The sequence below is a fragment of the Tamandua tetradactyla genome, chromosome 10 (genome assembly GCF_023851605.1).
Source record: "Tamandua tetradactyla isolate mTamTet1 chromosome 10, mTamTet1.pri, whole genome shotgun sequence".
NCBI lineage: Eukaryota > Metazoa > Chordata > Mammalia > Pilosa > Myrmecophagidae > Tamandua > Tamandua tetradactyla.
The window spans coordinates 89,968,036-89,986,157 of NC_135336.1; the positions used below are offsets into that span (position 1 = coordinate 89,968,036).

Sequence of the window (18,122 nt, forward strand, 5' to 3'; positions counted from 1 at the left end):
CTACCTGAAAATGTAGAGCTGTGTTCCAGTAGCCATGTTTCTTGAAGATGATTGTATAATGATATAACTTTCACAATGTGACTGTGTGATTGTGAAAACCTTGTGTCTGATGCTCCATTTATCTACCTTGTCAATAGACGAGTAGAACATATGGAATAAAAATAAATAATAGGGGAACAAATGTTAAAATAAATTTAGTTTGAAATGCTAGTGATCAATGAAAGGAAGGGGTAAGGGGTATGGTATGTATAATTTTTTTTTTCTGTTTTCATTTTATTTCTTTTTCTGAATAGATGCAAATATTCCAAGAAATGATCATGATGATGAATATGCAGCTATGTGATGATATTGTGAATTACTGATTATATATGTAGAACAGAGTGATCAAAATAGGAATGTTTGTGTTCATTTGGTGTTTTTTTTTGTATTTAAAAAAATAAAATAAAAAATTATAAAAAAAAAGTTGATGGATCTGCAATCCTATGGGTCAATAATAGGTAGGAATAAGGGGTATGGGAAATTTGGGGCTTTTATTTTTATTTCTTTTCTGGAGTAATGAAAATATTTTAGAATTGATCATGGGAATGTACACACAACTATGTGATGATACTGTGAGCCAGTGATTGTATACTTCATATTGTTTATGTTGAGTATATCTCAATAAAATCGCATTAAAAAAAAAAAAAGAGGATTAAGACCCAGCTTGAATGAGGTGGGTCATATCTCCATGTAATTAACTAATCAAAAGGTCCCACTCACAACTGGTCTACACACAAAGAAATGGATTAGCTGATCTTCTCAAAAAATGATCTCTTCTTGTGTTCATACAACTTCAAACCATCACAGAAGGAGAATTGCGTGATGTGTGGCCTTAAATTCCTTAGAGAGGTCCCATTAGAACTAAACTGTCCTTCCAGCAGCATAAAAGAGGATGCAGAAAAACAAACTGCCTATATAGGAAAGAAAATGTAGGATGGTGACTGGTTCTAGAAGTGTCAAAAAGTTTTTCAAAGCTTGGGCGGTGTGAAGCTAGACATTTTTTATGAGGACTGAACCTTTGGATATTTATATATGTAGTTGGGAAAAAAGACAATAAGCTTGCATTCATAAAATTTTCAGAAGTTTTAATCATAAAGACATTGGGATTAACAGGTAATAGAAGAGATGTCTGAAAGTCCTGGGACTTCATTCAAATTCTGTCTTCATTCAATGTGTTCTTCATTCAAATTCTGTTGCAATGGAGCCCATTTTAGTCATCTTGTTTTTAAATACATGGCAAGTTCTCTTTCAGTTTATGCTCATCTCTCAATCTCTTTGTTTCAGCTAAAATTGCCATCTGCACCTTGGATGTAAGGAGCACTGTGTCACAGCAGTACAGGATGAGATAAGCAAAAATGTGCAACTGTCATCATTTATGACATAGGTGTAGTTCATTAGCTTTGCCCTATCAAAACACAATTATAACACCAATAAACCCATTTGTGGAAAATCTATTTAAACCCAAGTGCAATTAGAGAGGTTGTTGAGTTACACATATGCAAATGAGTGCGTCCAAAGTCAGCACCATGACCCTGTGTTGTGCCACACCCACTGGTGACAGTATATAAATGCCACGGTCCCGAAGGGAACATGAAAACGCAGATCTTCTCACTGGAACTCAGCTGAACTCCCCTCACTTGTCACCATGTACTCCAACTGCTGCTCTGGAAACTTCTCCTCCTGCTCCCTTGGGAGCTCCCTGCGGTACCCAGGTTACTCCTGCGGGTTTTCTTACCCCAGCAACCTGGTCTACAGCACTGACCTGTGCTCTCCCAGCACCTCTCTCTACAGTGGCTGTCAGGAGACCTGCTACAAGCCCAGCAGCTGTGGGGTGTCCTGTGCAGTGTCCAAGCCCTGCCCGACGTCCTGCTACCGCCCCAGGACCTCCGTGTCCTGCAGTCCCTGCCAGCCAAGATCACTGGACTATGGCACTAGGAGCCCCTGTTCCCTTGGCTATGGAGCAAGAAGCTGCTACTCCCTGGGCTGTGGAGTCACTGGTTTCAGATCACTGGGTTGTGGAACCCGTGTCTCCCCCTTCCTGGGATATGGTTCTGGATTATGCTGCCCATCCTACTTTCCTTCTAGGAGCTGCCAGCCTTCTTGCTACATACCGACCTGTGGATCTGGCTTCTATCGTTCCATTTGCTAAGTGAAGTCAAAATCTGTACTCAGGGCAGCCATTGTTTTCAATCAGACCAGCTATCATTATCCTTATTTTCTTCTGTCTCCAACATATCGACTTGTCAAGCATTGATGCACTGACTTTCAGATAACTTCTGAGAGACTCTGAAATTAATGAGTAAACCAAAATTATGTCCTAAAAGCTGCTCTGTTGATAGAAGTTATTGAAAGTTCCTCCACAGCTGTTGAAAATTAAAATTGTCTTCTAATAAATAGGTTATCTTGCATTGAAACACATTGTGTGCCTTATTATTTTTAAAGTCTTTTCTGACAAATGTTTTGGTATTCAGAGATTTTGGAGGTTAAAGTCAAGTCAATATAACTGTACAACTGGATGTTCAGTATTTGAATTTCAAAAGATTTGAGCAAGTTTTTATTAACACTGGACTGACTGAAGTAGCCATTTTCTGAAAGTTCATGTGTTGTATGTACAGACATAAAACCCAGCAGCAGTGAGAAGTGCTTTAGATTGTTGAACATGCATTTCTACTTATTAGGGAAAATTTAAAAATTGGTAGATACCGTAGCAATGCAGACAACAATAATGTAATATTCTTTGAAAGGTAACGTGCACACAGAGAAAAATTTTTTTTAAATGTCTACTATCTGATTGTGGATTTTCATTTAAGATTTTTAAAAATGAGGCTTAAGCAACTCCCAAAGCTCATGCTTTGTATACTATGGGTTGGCAAAAGTACCAGAATTCCTCTTTACCCAGGTGAAAATTCCCTTAGCCTCAATTGAATGCCTGTGCGAAGAGTATCACCATGGTTTTAGGTGGGGAGGTGTGAGAGTCCCTCCCAATGTTTCTCTAAGTTGCACCTGGATTAAGCTAAGAGTAATGTACACCTTCGATATCTGAAATAATATCTTTCAAGTTTATTTCAACAAAAATGGGATTAAATGATGTTACTTTTTAGCCTTCATAAGTCATGTGTTTCAAGAAATAATAAAGTACTAAAGAAATCGGTATGTAGACTATATTAATAAATCAAATAATAAACGTAATTATTACATCTTTAAAATCCTGAGACGTGTTGTTCAAACATTTATATTTGTTTTACATTTAGGCTTCAAGATGTTAGTGCTGCCTGATTTCTCCAGAAGCAGAATTTAGGAGAAGTACATGGGTGCAGGCAGTTTATTTGGTACACAATCCCATGGTGCAGGTGCAGTAGGTTATGGAATGTTTATGAATGAAAGAGAAACATCCAATAAAATGGCATGTTTTTGAGTTGAGTCTTTGATTATGAAATATGCAGAATGACTCTCCCAATTTTCTACTACCAGTTCTCATCAGCAGAGCAAGCTTCTCTCTTCTATTGTTGGAACATTGCCCTACAGGTATATTAACTCTTCAGAAGTTCCTAACTGTGCAGACGAGGAATCACAGTGGGCTATTTCTGTTTTCCTACCCATGATCTCAGACAAGACCAAATAGAAAATGAAAGAAATGTTGCATGTGTTTGAAGGGAGATGCTATTCGTGCAAAATGAGTTGAAGTTTCCATGTAACTGCTCCTCATAGCTTTCCTGAGATCCTAAGTGAGGCCATGAAGATTTAAAAGAGGGCAAAAGAGGTATCTTACGTAAAATCTTTTCTTATTCAGTTTTCCCTGTGAAAAAGGCAAACATCTATTATTAACCTCTTTAGACACGAAGAAATGAAGACTCAATGATAATTACGAGCTTTTCAAAGATTATGATCAAAGACCTAAAAGTACTTAATTTCTTAAATTAATATTTTTTTTAGTGTTCTTTACTGAACTTGCCTTTTTAATATGCAGTTTTTAGCTTTACTGAAGTCCTGGGTACAATCAGTACTATAAAAATTACATCATCTGAACAGGTGAAAACTCTTATTGAATCTAGTCACTTTAGTTGGATGGGCAGTATCCATAATAGCCAGTAAAAATAGAAATAAATTTAAAGATTAAGGGACCTGGGCTAGGGATTCTTATATTATTAGTCTCAGCTTATTAATTTTAATTATCATTATTAATGTTTCTTATCTTATTCAGATTTAGAATTCAAGCTGGTAGGTATCAAGAAACTCATCTCAATAACTAACTGTATGAATAATAATAGTTAAAAAAAAAGTAAGACTTCTTTCATATACACATTACCAAATTCAACACAGTAGCCAAACAAAATGAAAGGGGGTCAGCTTTCTGTTAATAAATTTAAAGTAAAATAAAATATAAAAGGAATCCAAGGAAATATGAAAATTATTATAGGACTTGATAGCTTTCTTATCTATCTTACAAACTTCCCAACAAAATCACTCTGATACTCCCAGAAGGAGTTCTCTGAAAACTAAAAAAAAAAGAAAAGAAAAAGAAAAAAATTGTCTATTTCCCCAATCCCATCTCATCCATTTCCATTTGATAAAGCACATTGAAGAACAGTGGAAACTGTCAGTAGAAGGCCATAGAAAATTCCTTGAGAAGATAAAAGTAGTATTATATGATACAGAAGTACATAAGGTATGGAAGAAAGATGGAAAATTTATCCAGAACAAACATATAGCCTAAACAAGACACAGGAGTTAGTACTAATAAATTACTAATAATGACCTAAAATCCACAGAAAATGGCTCAACTGACCGAAATGCAGGGAGAAACTGACAAAGTAAGGAAAAAAATTGATTGCCGATAACTTACTCTGGATATTAGAAAATATTTTTACTTTTTGAAACTGTAAGTTTAATTTTTATTGAAAGAATATTGCAGCTTGCTTGGATGCAATTATCAATTATTAATTATGAGATTCTCATAATTACAACTGTATTTCTCTTCCTTATGAATTTTACTTCACTTGCTTATAATATTGTCCTTCCCCAGAATTTGTATTTTTTATTTTTACTGAGACAATAAATAATTTTATTTTCAATGTTCACATTTTAACTGAATTTACGGTAGATATCCATAACATTTTGAACACTTGATAGATTTACATGGATTCTTTGAACTGTATGACATAATAAAACCATTATTGGACTTAATTCATGTTGTATTTGAAACATTCGACAATACTGTTTTAAAGTTAGCTTCATCTAATCCATTTTGAAGTTTCCCTTCTGCTAATTTTTTGCTTTTTGTTTTGTTGTTATTTTTAATTTTTTTTTTGACATGGGCAATTTCCAGGAATTCATTTGTTTTTATACACACACAAAAACTTGGAATTTAGCATAAATGAAAAAAATTTAGAACACCACTTGATGAAAATGAAAATACACCCATCAAAGTGATATATTAACATACTTTTCAATCGTTAAAAGTAAAAAATTATCTTTGGAATAGATCTTAAAATTTTTGTCTTTTGAAGTTGATACTGATGTTTCTTTAGCAGAGTTATCTTTTTCTTTTCATGTGGTCAGAAATATCACTAGTACTCATCTAGATTAGTAAATATCACTTGCCTAGAAGTTTAGCTGAATCTTGTGACAAGTGAACATTTGCATTAGTTTTGATTTAATTTTTCATATGTCTAATATCAAATGAACAGCTTAAAAAGAAAAAATTCGGACTTTATTAAACTTATAGGACCTATCATATGGAAATATTGTTGAGCCTATCTGCTAATTAATATTGGGAAGTGTAAGAGATTTCATCTGGAGACTTGACTTCTTACCTGGTAGTAAGGCTGGTGTGCCCAATGCCTCACCAACATGTAACTCACTAACAATTAGCACCTATATCTTCACTCCTGTTTTTCACGTATTTTGGAAAGAGCTATATATTTTAATAAGAACAATATTTCTTTCATCATTATGTAATATGATCAATTTAATATTCCTTACAACATAAAATTTTCTTTTTGGCAGGTGCATGGTCTGGAAATCAAACCTGGGTCTCCTGCATGGAAGGTGAGCATTCACAATTTAAATTTATTTTACATAAAAATGTTAAAGTTTTTGCTTCCTACAGAACATAATGCAAAACATCAGCTTTTTTTGTGGTCTTAACCAGATGTACCATTGGTTTTATTGTGTGAAAGTGTTAATATATAAAGGAAAGATGAACAATGACATAATTTATTCCAAATTATAAAGGTAATCGGACCATTTTACTCTTAAAGTAAAAGAAAAAAATTAAAAATGGTAAGATATAGAAACTTCTAGCCAGATATTTATATGCAGTTTTTAAGATGCGTAATGAACAAATTCTATAAAAACAAATATGAAGATGTCAATAAATTTTTATTTAAACTTACATTTTTCACTTTGTAAAATCAAAAGCTAATTCCCTATTGAAAATAACTTTTAAATATATTAAGAAATATTGTGCTTCAATATTGCATGTCTGTATAATTATAGGGAAGAAGTCTGCAGCTTTTTCCAATGATATTGTATTAGTTGGGATTCTCTAGAGAAACAGAATCACCAGGAAACATCGTAAATATAAAATTTATAAAAGTGTCTCATGTAACCATGGGAATGTAGAATTCAAAATCCGCAGGACAGGCTGTGAAGCTGACAATTTCAACAGAGGGTCTGGACGAACTCTGTAGTAGAGGCTTGCCAGCCGAAGCAGGAAGAGAGCCTGTCTCTTCTGAATCTTCCTTAAAAGGCTTCCAGTGATTAGATTAAACATCACTTATTGCAGAATACACTCCCCGTGGCTGACTACAAATGGAATCAGCTGTGGATGCAGCTGACATGATCACGATTTAATTCTATGAAGTGTTCTCATCGCAACAGACAGGCCAGCACTTGAGCAACCAAACAGGTACCACCACTTGGCCAAGTTGACACAAGAACCTGACCATGACAAATGTATTTTTACCTTTCTGGAATTCCAGTTATTGCTAATCAATGGCAATTTAGAGTAAAAGTTAAATTTGCAGACCAATAATAGGACATGAGGTCAAGAGATAGTTTGGACTTGATATAGTAAGTATTCTGCATAAATTTATGGAAATTATTACATGTGTAATTAATAGAAGCCAAATTCAGAAGATGGTTGCTAAGAAGCAGATTGGCACCCTCTAGAAGAAAAGTAGGTTAGATGATAAAAGCTGGATCTAAAATTTAAGGATGATAAAGTACTGGGCTCACAACTCACTGATTGGAAACCGTTAGATCCAAAGCCTGGAGATTGAGAGCCACAACCAAAAGTTTGAAACCCAATGAAGCCAAAGTCAGTGACCCATCATAATTTGCCGGGCAGGAATGGAAGAGTGTGGAATTCCTTGCGGAGTATGAGGATGTCTGGCAGCTTCTGGACTCATGCAGGTCTTCTGAAAGCCATTGTAGAGAGAGGTGCTGGCAGGTGCTCGGAGGGCAGAGAGCAGATTTGTAGACCAGGTTGCTCAGTAGGAAGGGCCACAGGAAGAGCTTGGTCACTGTAGGGAACTCCTAAGAGAGTAGGAGGAGAAGTTTCCAGAGCAGTAGTTAGAAGACATTGTGATAACACCTGAAGCCATGATGCTGCGGGGGATAGCAGATGTGTTACGAAGACATCATCCTGAGTTTGAATTCCACTTAATGAACTAGGGTATATATGCCTTTATTTGGGGAGTATTATTCCTATGGCACAGTAAAAATAGTTTGCTTTTATTTTAATTTACCTGAAAAGATCATTACAGTCACATATATGTAATTTTTGTTGTTTTACAGCTAGAATGTGCAGCAATGTTTTGCCTTGGAATTCAGAATCATGTTGTATCTTCAAAGCTTTCAAAGCTATTAGTCATCTTCCCTTCCAAAGGTCACCCACAGGTCATTTGGAGAACTGCTTTAGAGTTAAACAGTGTCTGGGGTAAAGGAAACTGACTTAATTAAAAATAATTGATATCCCTTTCACAATCTGTCTCAAAATTATTGCCATCTGGCTAGCAAAATTGCTAACTAACTTATCTATTCATGGGCATTCCTTCTAAGCAAAAATGTACATTGATTGTTATCATGAAAGTGGCATCTGTGCTTAATGAATAGCATCATCAAGAAAGAAGAAATGGCATTGTAAATGATGTTTTAGGAGTTTTTTTCAGTTATCAGACTTATTTTGAATGGCTTCAGGAGAAACCATTAACAGAGAATTTCCCTTATTTTCCTTTTTTCCTGCTAAAACTCTGTGCAAATTATTGAGTCAACCTTAGCTTTTCTTCACTTCTTTTGTGTTTTTCTGGTACGAACTAAATGTTATAAATTGCTTATATATCATTTTAGAATGCTAGAGATCATCCATCAAGGACGCTAAGAAGCATTAAAAATAAGAAAAAAGGCATGTGGCAAAGCACCCAATGTATTCTTAATGCTAATCATAGTCATTGCATATCACTATAAAGATTACCCCGTCTGGAAAATATTTTTATTCTAGAGAAAATTTATAAGATAACTACCTTGATGTGTTGGGTCTAAATAGCATTTTAAGAAGATTCTTCCCCTGCCTCAGAATGCATTATAAATCACTTTGACTTAGATTGTTTTCAGGTGTTTCTGACAAGTATCACAAAACTTCTAAAATAATTGATCATATTTTTCTTCTTCTATGACTTACGTTTCACATTTTTGTAACAGAGTAATGAAGACTGATATCTTAAGAGAGAGGAGAAATTGAGAAGGTTGTCCTGCTGTGGCTCCTATGCTGTTTGATTGATTCCTTTTGTAGAAATATAATTCTGTTCCACTTCTGAATAAAAGTGTTTGTGTGCAGAAACATCCATTTTGTTGAAAAAAAATGGCCAAAATTACTTAAAATATCTGATCTCATAGAACATTCTTTCAAAGAAATAGCTTACATGGGAATGGATGACATTGAAACAAGCAAGCAAGTTCAATTTAGTTGAGTAAAAATATTGATGTGGATGTTATAACGTTCAATATGTTATTGACAAATAAAACATGGAAGTTTGGAATCTATTAGAATACTTTTCAGTATTCATAATTAAGAAGCCTAATAAATAAATATTGTTTACTTTAGAAACAGAAATTAAATGTATAACTTAACAAGTGAAATATGATTGAAGAGCAATTTGCCTACTCAAAATATTCAGCATCATAAAGCTTCCAAGTTGGAGGGAGTTTAGCATCCATTTTTAATCTTCTACCACATTGGTACCTCATTATACCATCTTAATTAGATCTTCACAGTGAATAGAAATAAGACAGAAAGCATATTACCTACAAAAGTAGCCCATTTTAGATTTTTAGCTGAATCTTTCCACAAAACTTCCACTTGGTAATCCTGGTTCTTCATAGAATGAATCTCAATTTACTTCCATTGGATAATATTTCAGTTTAAAATGCCTCTCTGAAGAAGTTTGCCCATCCCCACAGATCATTTTAAGCTATTTCAACACCCATGCACTATAACTATTTATAGTTAGTTAAATTTTACTTAGTGGAAAAGTCAAGAAAAATGTCCATATTAGTCCTCTAGGGATACTATATGTCAATTCATACACTGACCACAGCAGAAACCTAAAAAGGCATTCACTTTCTATTTCATATTATAAGGTCTTTACATACCCTCCCATATTCTAATGTATAAAGGGCATTTGTAACTGTGAAGTTTTGAAATGCTTGATACTTACATAAAGTCTACATGTAGTAGACATTTTCCTTACTTCTTGCTTTTATTTATTTCCTGTAGTAAAAATCTCATTCTATAAGAGGAAAGGGATTAAGGGAGTAAAAGGCCATTTTTGATGTATAGTGTATATTATTTTCTTGTCAATAAAAACATCAACAAAAATCACTTAAACTTTATGAGAATGGAGGATTTTTTATAATCAAGTTTATTGGTGGCTTCTCTTAAGAAGCAAATCAACTTCAGAGCAAGGGGTTCTTTGACTTAAATATTGTTTTGCAATATAATCTCCAAAACATTCTTGCAAATGTTTGACTCTCATTCTTAAATCAAAAACTCATGCACGTAGGAACAGCTCTGTTAGTTGTGCTCTAAGGAAACTAAAATCCAAACATGTTAAGCATGTACTCATTTATCATTTCTGCCAATTATGTGTTTTTAATTGGATTATTTTTCTTCTTATAAGGCTCACAAGAATTGGGAGTGGGAATAGATATTTGGGTTTGTTTTTTTTTTTTCAGTTCTTCACTGTACTCCTAAACTTGGAGCAAAATAAATCTTTCCTTCAAAGGAAAGGCTACAAAGTATTTTTCTTAAACCTTTAAACCCAACAAAATTTGCACTATGTTATCTATTCAGTTCAATATCTTGAAGAACAAGACTAATAAAATACCTATAAGTACAGAGTGGGATTCATTCTACCCAAGCAAAATGAATAAGACATGGAATTTTTGTTTCACAGCCAATTGCTTTGAAAATTAATGAAATTCTTTCTTTTAAATGTCTTCATTCACAAAGAAAAAGGACTTTGAAAGTTAATATATTTCCATTTGACTGGAGCCTAGTCAAGTATTTTCATTAACATGGGTACTTGTTAAAACACCCATGGCTAAAGTAGGTAAATATCTGGTACTGAAGGTAAAATTCAACTCAATTTGAACTTGAGTTCTGCTGCAAATAGCTGAACTCAAAACTCCTGAAAACATGTTTTAAAAACTGCAAATCTAGAAACTTCTCCTCTCACACCTTTCAAGCCTCCCTTGTATATACCCTGTTTCCACCTATGATTCTTTCTACCCCAGCAGTGTTGTCTACTCCTGCCAGGATGGCTCTTCTCTCTACTAGACATTCTACTGTGAGGCCAGAACTTATCAGAGGTCTTACTATTATCCAAAGTATCCCATCCTCTTCAGTCCCTGCTGGACAAATTACTCTGGATTTCTGGGATGTGGAAACATTGACCTAAGGTCTTTTGGCTATGGAAACACTGACTTCCAATCTCTGAGTTATGGGTCCAGCTTCAGTTGCCCAATTTACTTTTCTTCCAGGAGTTGCCAGTCAATTTTAGCAACCAGCCTTCGGTTCTCGCATTTTTTGGATCAGTTTACTGAATATCCACTGTTTTTCCATCATAATTTCTTTACTTTATGACACTCAGCAATCTGCCTAGCCAACATCTCTGGTTCCTGATCATCCGGACTGGTAAGACTCACAACCACAGTCCTCCTGACAACGTATAAGCTATGTTCACCTTGGCCTGTGACCTTTATTCAATCGGACATGTATGAGCTATCTTGAAGCTTAATTTGTATGCCAATGCTCAGAATCATTTCTGTTATCATCTTGACAGGATTTTCCTCTTATTATTTTTCTAAGATTCTTTCAATCAAGTTTGTTTCAAATAAATGTGGCATTTTAAATAAACATCTCTCTCTAGCATAAATTATGACACATAACTTTTTAAAATACAGCACATTCAGTGATTCTGTCCTGTACTTTCAATCATCATCACTAAGTAAACATTTTTTTAAATTTCTTTGCTTTATGTGTTTCACTAAAATTTTCCAGGACAGAACATAGGGAATTTAGAGTTGAGTTAAAATATGTGATATATATAATGCTCTGAGAGATTCATATCATCCATCATCTCATAAGTACATTTGTTCATCTACCACTTTAGAAAATTTTGTTTATTCATTTAGGCATTTTTCAAATATTTGATCACTTCTTATTATATATAAGGCATTATGCTGAACAAAAACACAAATTCTCTGCCTTCAGGAATCTCACAGAAACTCTAAAATCATCATGTGGCAAGTGCAATAATGGTGATAAAAAATAAGATTCAATGGGAACACAGAGAAAAGTTTCTCCAAAAATAGTCTGTGCAGAAAGAAAATCATATAAAATTCATTATTGAAAACAGAAAGAGTAAATTATCACTTTAAATAAAGAAAAATATCTTACTGATCTATGTGTTAGCTGCAGTCCTTTGAAAAGCAGCTATCAAGATGGGGTTAGACATGAAATGGATTTATTGGAGAAAATACCAGTGAGAGTAAAGAGGGAGGGAGGTAACTGTAGAAGTCAGAGAGAGCTATCAGGCTTCAATGCAGGTTTGAACCCAGTGAAAGCAGGGGAAGGAGGGAGGGAGGGAGGGACGGAGGGAAGGAAGGAGGGAAGGAAAGAAGGAAGGAAGGAAGGAAGGAAGGAAGGAAGGGAAGTTGGTTGGGTTAGAATTTTCTATATGGCAGTTCTAAGAAATGTTGACACAGCTGCTGGGAATCTTTGAGTCACGGTTAACCATCAGGAGTCCCATATCCCACGGGAATAGGCCTGCCTTAGTACCCCTGTGAACTCAGTCGCTGGTTAAAAATAAGCCTAGGGGAAACATGACCTTGGCATTCAGAGCCTGGCGACTGGTGCTGTCAATCAATTAAGCTCCCTACAGTGAAAGAGCTGAGAGGTACATTTTCATAATTTCCATCATCATGACCTTCATTCTGATTTTCCAATAAGTTAAACAAGTGACAAACAATGGTAAAATGATAAATGATAGAATTTAATTTTCAATGACCTAAATGCAATATTCTTTATTTTCTTTAACTTCCACCAAAAAGCTACATACGATGTCCAACATTACATATGACCCAGTAAATCAAAGTCTAACCCTTAAACAGAATATTAAGGAGAATATAGATTATTATTAGATGGTCATCTTTGATTGCGCTGGTTTGAAACTATTATATAACCCAGAAAAGCCATGCTCTTTTTCCTCATCCAGCCTTCTGGAAGCAGACCTATTGTTTAGGATGGGATCTTTGGATTAAGTTGTTTCCATGGAGATTTGACTCACACAATTATGGGTGGGATTTTATAGATTAAGTAGTTTCCATGGAGATGCGTCTGTGCCCATTCAAAGCAGGTCTTAATCCACTTGCTGGAGTCTTTTGAGAAGGAATCATTTTGGAAAAAAACTCAGAGTCAATACACACGGAGACAATTTGGAAATGCAGAAAGAAAACACCCTAAGGGAAGCTGTTTGAAACCAGAAACCAAAGGACCACGTCTTCCTACACATTGACTGGACTCAGTAGGGCACAATTAGGGAAATGCTTTATTTTTCTCCCACCACCCTTCTCACTTGCGATGAGAGATCTAACTTCCCTCAATCCTTGAACAATGAATAGACAGATCTATAGTCGCCATAAGATATTAAGAAACATATTCATTTTATGTTAGCAATAACTTTAGTCCAGTATATAAAAATTGACCTTACATCCAAATCAAAGCCTCTCCCTCTTCCCTCAGTTCAAGCCTGTCTTGTGACTCTATAGTCTACCAGGAAATAAGAACATGATTTGCTTTTCAAAACGTCCTTACTCTACTTTGTCTTTCAACAATGTGCTGCACCTAGCTTTTCGTATGTTGAGCCAGAGAGAAGGGATGGGAAGAAAAGAAGTGAAATTGAGGCCATCTGTGCCAAAATGTTGCTTTAGACAATCTTTGTCAACATGATACAATTGTATGTTTCAGGAAACTTTTCCTGAGAAAACGGTAAGATTAAAACAATAAATCATTTCCCTGTATGCTTTAGAAAATTCCTACACATTAATTTATTAGATATAATAGTCTCAGATACAAATAAATAACTCCCCAGTTGAGCAACAGTTTACTTAATCAAAAGATTCAGAGCAGGGCACTCTCTTTTTATTGTGCCCACCAATCCTAACTATCACATAATAAATACATTTTCCAAATGCCAATCAGTTTCCTACCTTGAAAGATATACCTTAAATCATTCGAGCTCAGAATCTCACTTGTAGCATCCTTCCTTGGAAACATCTAAAATTCTGTCACAGTGTTCATTTAGTTTTATTAACATATTTTCTGGTGATATTTCAGCGAGTTCAACAGGGACATAGACGTCTTTTTACTTAGCTGGAGCTACCTGCAGTTCTCTTTGCTACTGAATATCTTCAATTATCAAAGATGATGTAAATATTGGCTCTTTGCCTAACAGAGCTTTTCTTTGTATTTCCCAGAAACGACCTTCTTATCATCTCCCCCAACAATTTGCAACTTCTTCACTGAACCATATCCCTGTCAGAGTTCACACAACCTTCCATGACCTCTTTGCAATGTATCACCCTCAGCTCCTAGCTTCAGTGCTATACCCCACACAGCTTTCTTCTGCTAGAATCCATTTACCCTGGAGGCGGCCCTCTTGACCTACAGGAAACAAATACACTTACTGCACTGTCCATGGAGGAATAGTTTGGTCCTAAAGCAGATTTATTTCATGCAGCCATTGCCAATGGATCACTTCAGCTTTTTGAGAGAGAGAGAGAAAAGGAGGAGGAGGAGGAGGAGGAGAAGAAAAAGAAGAGGAGGAGAAAAGAGAAATAGAGACTACCAGTCTTAATGACCCAAAGAGATAAAAGAACTTTCTCACAGTTTTCTTCCCTGTCCCTGTGGTGGCACAGAATTCCAAGATGAGCAATCAGTCAGCTAGAAAATGAGATGGCAATTCCTCTTCTTGGAAGTCATCACCCTCTCTATATGTGATGCTCATAATCTCTGCTCTACCCCTGGAGATGGAAGCACTATGTACATGCATAGTAGAGAGAGGGGATATAATCTTCCAGGTCAACATATATTTCAGAATAATCCTTTCCCTCCTACAAATATCTAAATGTCATTTAAAATGAGTAAGGATCACAAAACTGTTGTGGCCTCCTTTCGGCAAGTCTTGTGGAGATATGACTAGCACTGGGTCATATGAACATCTGACAATCTTTGCCCTCAGTTTTGCCGCATCAGCTAAAACTTCTGGTTCTCATTAACATCTTTTTCAGAACAATACCAAAAGGAAGTTCAACACAGAAGCACACTATTGAGAACATGATGTAAATAAATGATTTCCCATAGAGGTTTTCCTCTAGATAAGGGATCTAAAACTATGGCTAATGGGCCAATGCGTGTTGCCACCTGTTTATGTAAATAAAATTTTATTGAAACTCAAACATAATCATCTGTTTATATACTGTCTGGTGTATTTTTCATGCTACAAATGCAGAGTTGAGGAGTTGGAACAGAAACCATGTGGCCCACAAAGCTTAAAATATTTACCCGGTCCTTTTCAGAAAGAGGTTGTTAGTTCCCAATCAAAGAAATTATTGAACTTTTATCATCTTTTAATTTCTATTAACTATAATGAGCATATATCAGTTACTTATTCTCAACCCTTTTCTGTGGTTTCATCTGTACCTTGGAGCAACAATTGGGGTCTCAGGATAGATGGCTGCTACAGAAACAAAAAATTAAATTTTCTGTGGATTGACAAATCAATCCACAGAAAATTTCCCCTCTTTTTCCATTTGATTGAGAATGTTAGGTGCTTTTGCAGACGAACGCAGCTCCTTCTATGCATGGAACAGTGTAATAATATAAATAAAATTTAGTATTCATTGTTACACAACAAGTGAATAATACACAGCATTTAATCTCCATTCCATGTGATGAGGTTGGTTCTTATATAGCCTCTATTTTAAAGATGAAGAAATTGAGGCACACATTGGTTAAATAAATTTACCCTCAGAACTGCTGCTAAGTGATGCAGCCAGTTAAAACCTGTCCAGTTTGGCTCTAGAACCTGTGTTTGTTGCCAGAATACTCTATGGCCACTTTCTGACTTCCCTAAAGTGATAAATGGCTAGCCAAAAACTCAGAGAGGAAAGTGATGTAGGAATTTTGCTATTCTCTCTTTAAAGAGCCCTGAAACACATATCCATTTTGTCAAAACTTTACCACATTCCTCCCACAAAGAGATGTCTATCCTTTATATATACTCTCCCTAGGCTAAGATGCATCCTTCCCTTGTGACTGTTTTTCAGCTACAGGAGCTAATTGTCCAGAGTCTTGCTTCACACCCTTATCTCAAGCCTAAGGAAAGGTGCTAATAACTAAAGAAACTTGAGAAGCCAGCTAACTACATGAGTTCTAGATTCCTTGCATTTTGGTGTTTCTGAAGGGCTATTTATTCTGCTTGTTGTGACTAAACCACAAAAGCAATCCTCTTAATTGTCTGGGAAGATGGGGAGAGAAAAGAATCCTGTATCTGGAGCCCAGAAATTTGATTTCTATATCTGAGTCTATCACTGTATTTATAAAAGTTGCAAGCTGTCTCACTTGAAGCTTGTTTCCTCATATGTAAAACATAGGTATTCTACTATCATTTTCAAGATTTGTTTTAACTCTAAAATTAGAACTGGAATTCATTATTTCTTAGAGGTTAGGTTGGAAGTTGAAAACTGAACTATTCAGTCACATGCGTTATTGAAACAAAAAGTATGTTTCAAAAATCACTAAGAAACCTATTCAAATATAGTGTATGCTTTTTAAAAAATCTACGAAGAGGGTGCACAGGTGGTTCAGAGGTAGAATGCTTTTTATGCGGGAGATCCAGGTTTGATTCCTAGACCATGCACCCAAAATAAAATAAAATAAAATAAAAATCTATGAAGAAATATTTGGAGGATTCTCAAATGACCTGTGTTAGGTCAGAGTACTTGTGCAACACCAGAGCATCATTTTTTTCTCTCACTTTCTTGGCCAAAGCACCATTGGATAACCTATCAAACCTGCATGGATTATGGAATCTGGATTCCTGGACGCTCCCCCAAAACATGCTTCAACCAGAAACATTGTGGGGTCAGCACCTAAAGTGACAAGAGGTGGGACAACAAGGGAAGATAAATTTCACCTCCTTGCTCTCCTCCATGTTTTACTCTGAGGAGAATTTTTGGCATCTCTTCTGGAAAAGGCATATGTGGCAGGCAGACATGCCTGCTGGCTGATTTGGTGTACAAATGTGTGCTTTGTTATGGAGCAGTAATCAGAATACTAATAGATAACACTGCATTGCATCTTTATTTATCTCACTTCCATGCTTTCTAACCTTCTTTGCCATGGACTTGCACTTCCAAATTAAAGTGTTAGCACCTTAATTCTGGCCTTAGGTTCTATTTTCTAGAGATTCTGAGAATAGAGTTTCTATTTGGGAAAAAATCTATTTAAGTAACTGTATAAGACAAATCAAAAGCAAATTAAAACATCATTATTGTATGTAATCTCTTGGCTTATAAAATTCTTTTCTTTCTTTCTTTCTTTTTTTTTTTTTTAGATCTTTTGCTTGAATTCTCATTTTCAATTTGCAAGAGGGATTTCTAGTATTGTTTCCCTATTGCTCACTGAAATAGCTAAACCTCTTAATAAAATGCTTTTGCATATTCACAAAAATAATTTTCTTTCACTTAATGAGGTCTTCATATTTTTCAGAACTTTCCAGTTCTGCTAAGAGCACAAACCTGGCCCAGCTGTGTACATGAGGACTATTAGAGTAGAGCAATGTTTAGAGAATTTATTTCCAAAATCGTCTTTAATCTATCTCTCCATCTTGCGCTATTTCTGGCCATCACATTTCTCATGTTTGCTTTGGTCCTTTGCTACTGTGTGTGTGTGTGTTTGTGTGCATATCATATTTTTCTTTTATCTTTTTTTTTACCTTTCCACTTTGTTTCTTGTACTTAACCAAAAATTAAGTTTCTTTGCACAGTTTCTATAGCTCTCAGCATATTGCCATTTTAGGTTGGGTACTTTTTTGTTAAAAGAGGGCTGCCTTGTGCATGTAAGTTGTTTAGCAGCATTCTTGGCCTCTGTCCACTAAATGCCAGTTTAAGTATCTTCCCTCACCCCAGTTTTGACAGTCATAATGCCTCCAAACATTGTCAAATTCCTCTGGGGACAAAATTGTCCCCTATTTAAAATCATTTCTTTAGATGTATGTTCTTGGAATGAGCTACTTTAGATAGTTCTTAACTGTGAACACTGAAACTAACCCCCATTACAGTGGTGGGACAATACAAATACGTTACATTACTCCAGTATTAGTGAGATGCTATAGCTGATCACCATCTAAAATATATAATTATAGTGACTCCAAATCACAAATCTAAAGAACTACTAAGCTATTTACTTGACAAATATATTTTTTCAGTGTGGATAATGAGTAGAGTGGTTGTGAAGC

The 18,122-nt window shown here is 35.3% G+C and overlaps 1 protein-coding gene across 1 annotated transcript; it reads left to right on the forward strand.

Moving 5' to 3' along the window:
- Positions 1-1,555: 1,555 nt before the first annotated feature.
- On the forward strand, positions 1,556-2,442 carry LOC143648054 (keratin-associated protein 13-1-like). The gene has a single exon (XM_077117665.1). It carries the CDS (start codon positions 1,685-1,687, stop codon positions 2,186-2,188), a length of 504 nt encoding a protein of 167 aa, XP_076973780.1. The 5' UTR covers positions 1,556-1,684; the 3' UTR covers positions 2,189-2,442.
- The last annotated feature ends 15,680 nt before the right edge of the window (positions 2,443-18,122 follow it).

What these genes read in the sequence shown, in the direction of transcription:
- LOC143648054 (XM_077117665.1), top strand. Translation starts at nt 1,685, where the DNA reads ATGTACTCCAACTGCTGCTCTGGAAACTTCTCCTCCTGCTCCCTTGGG.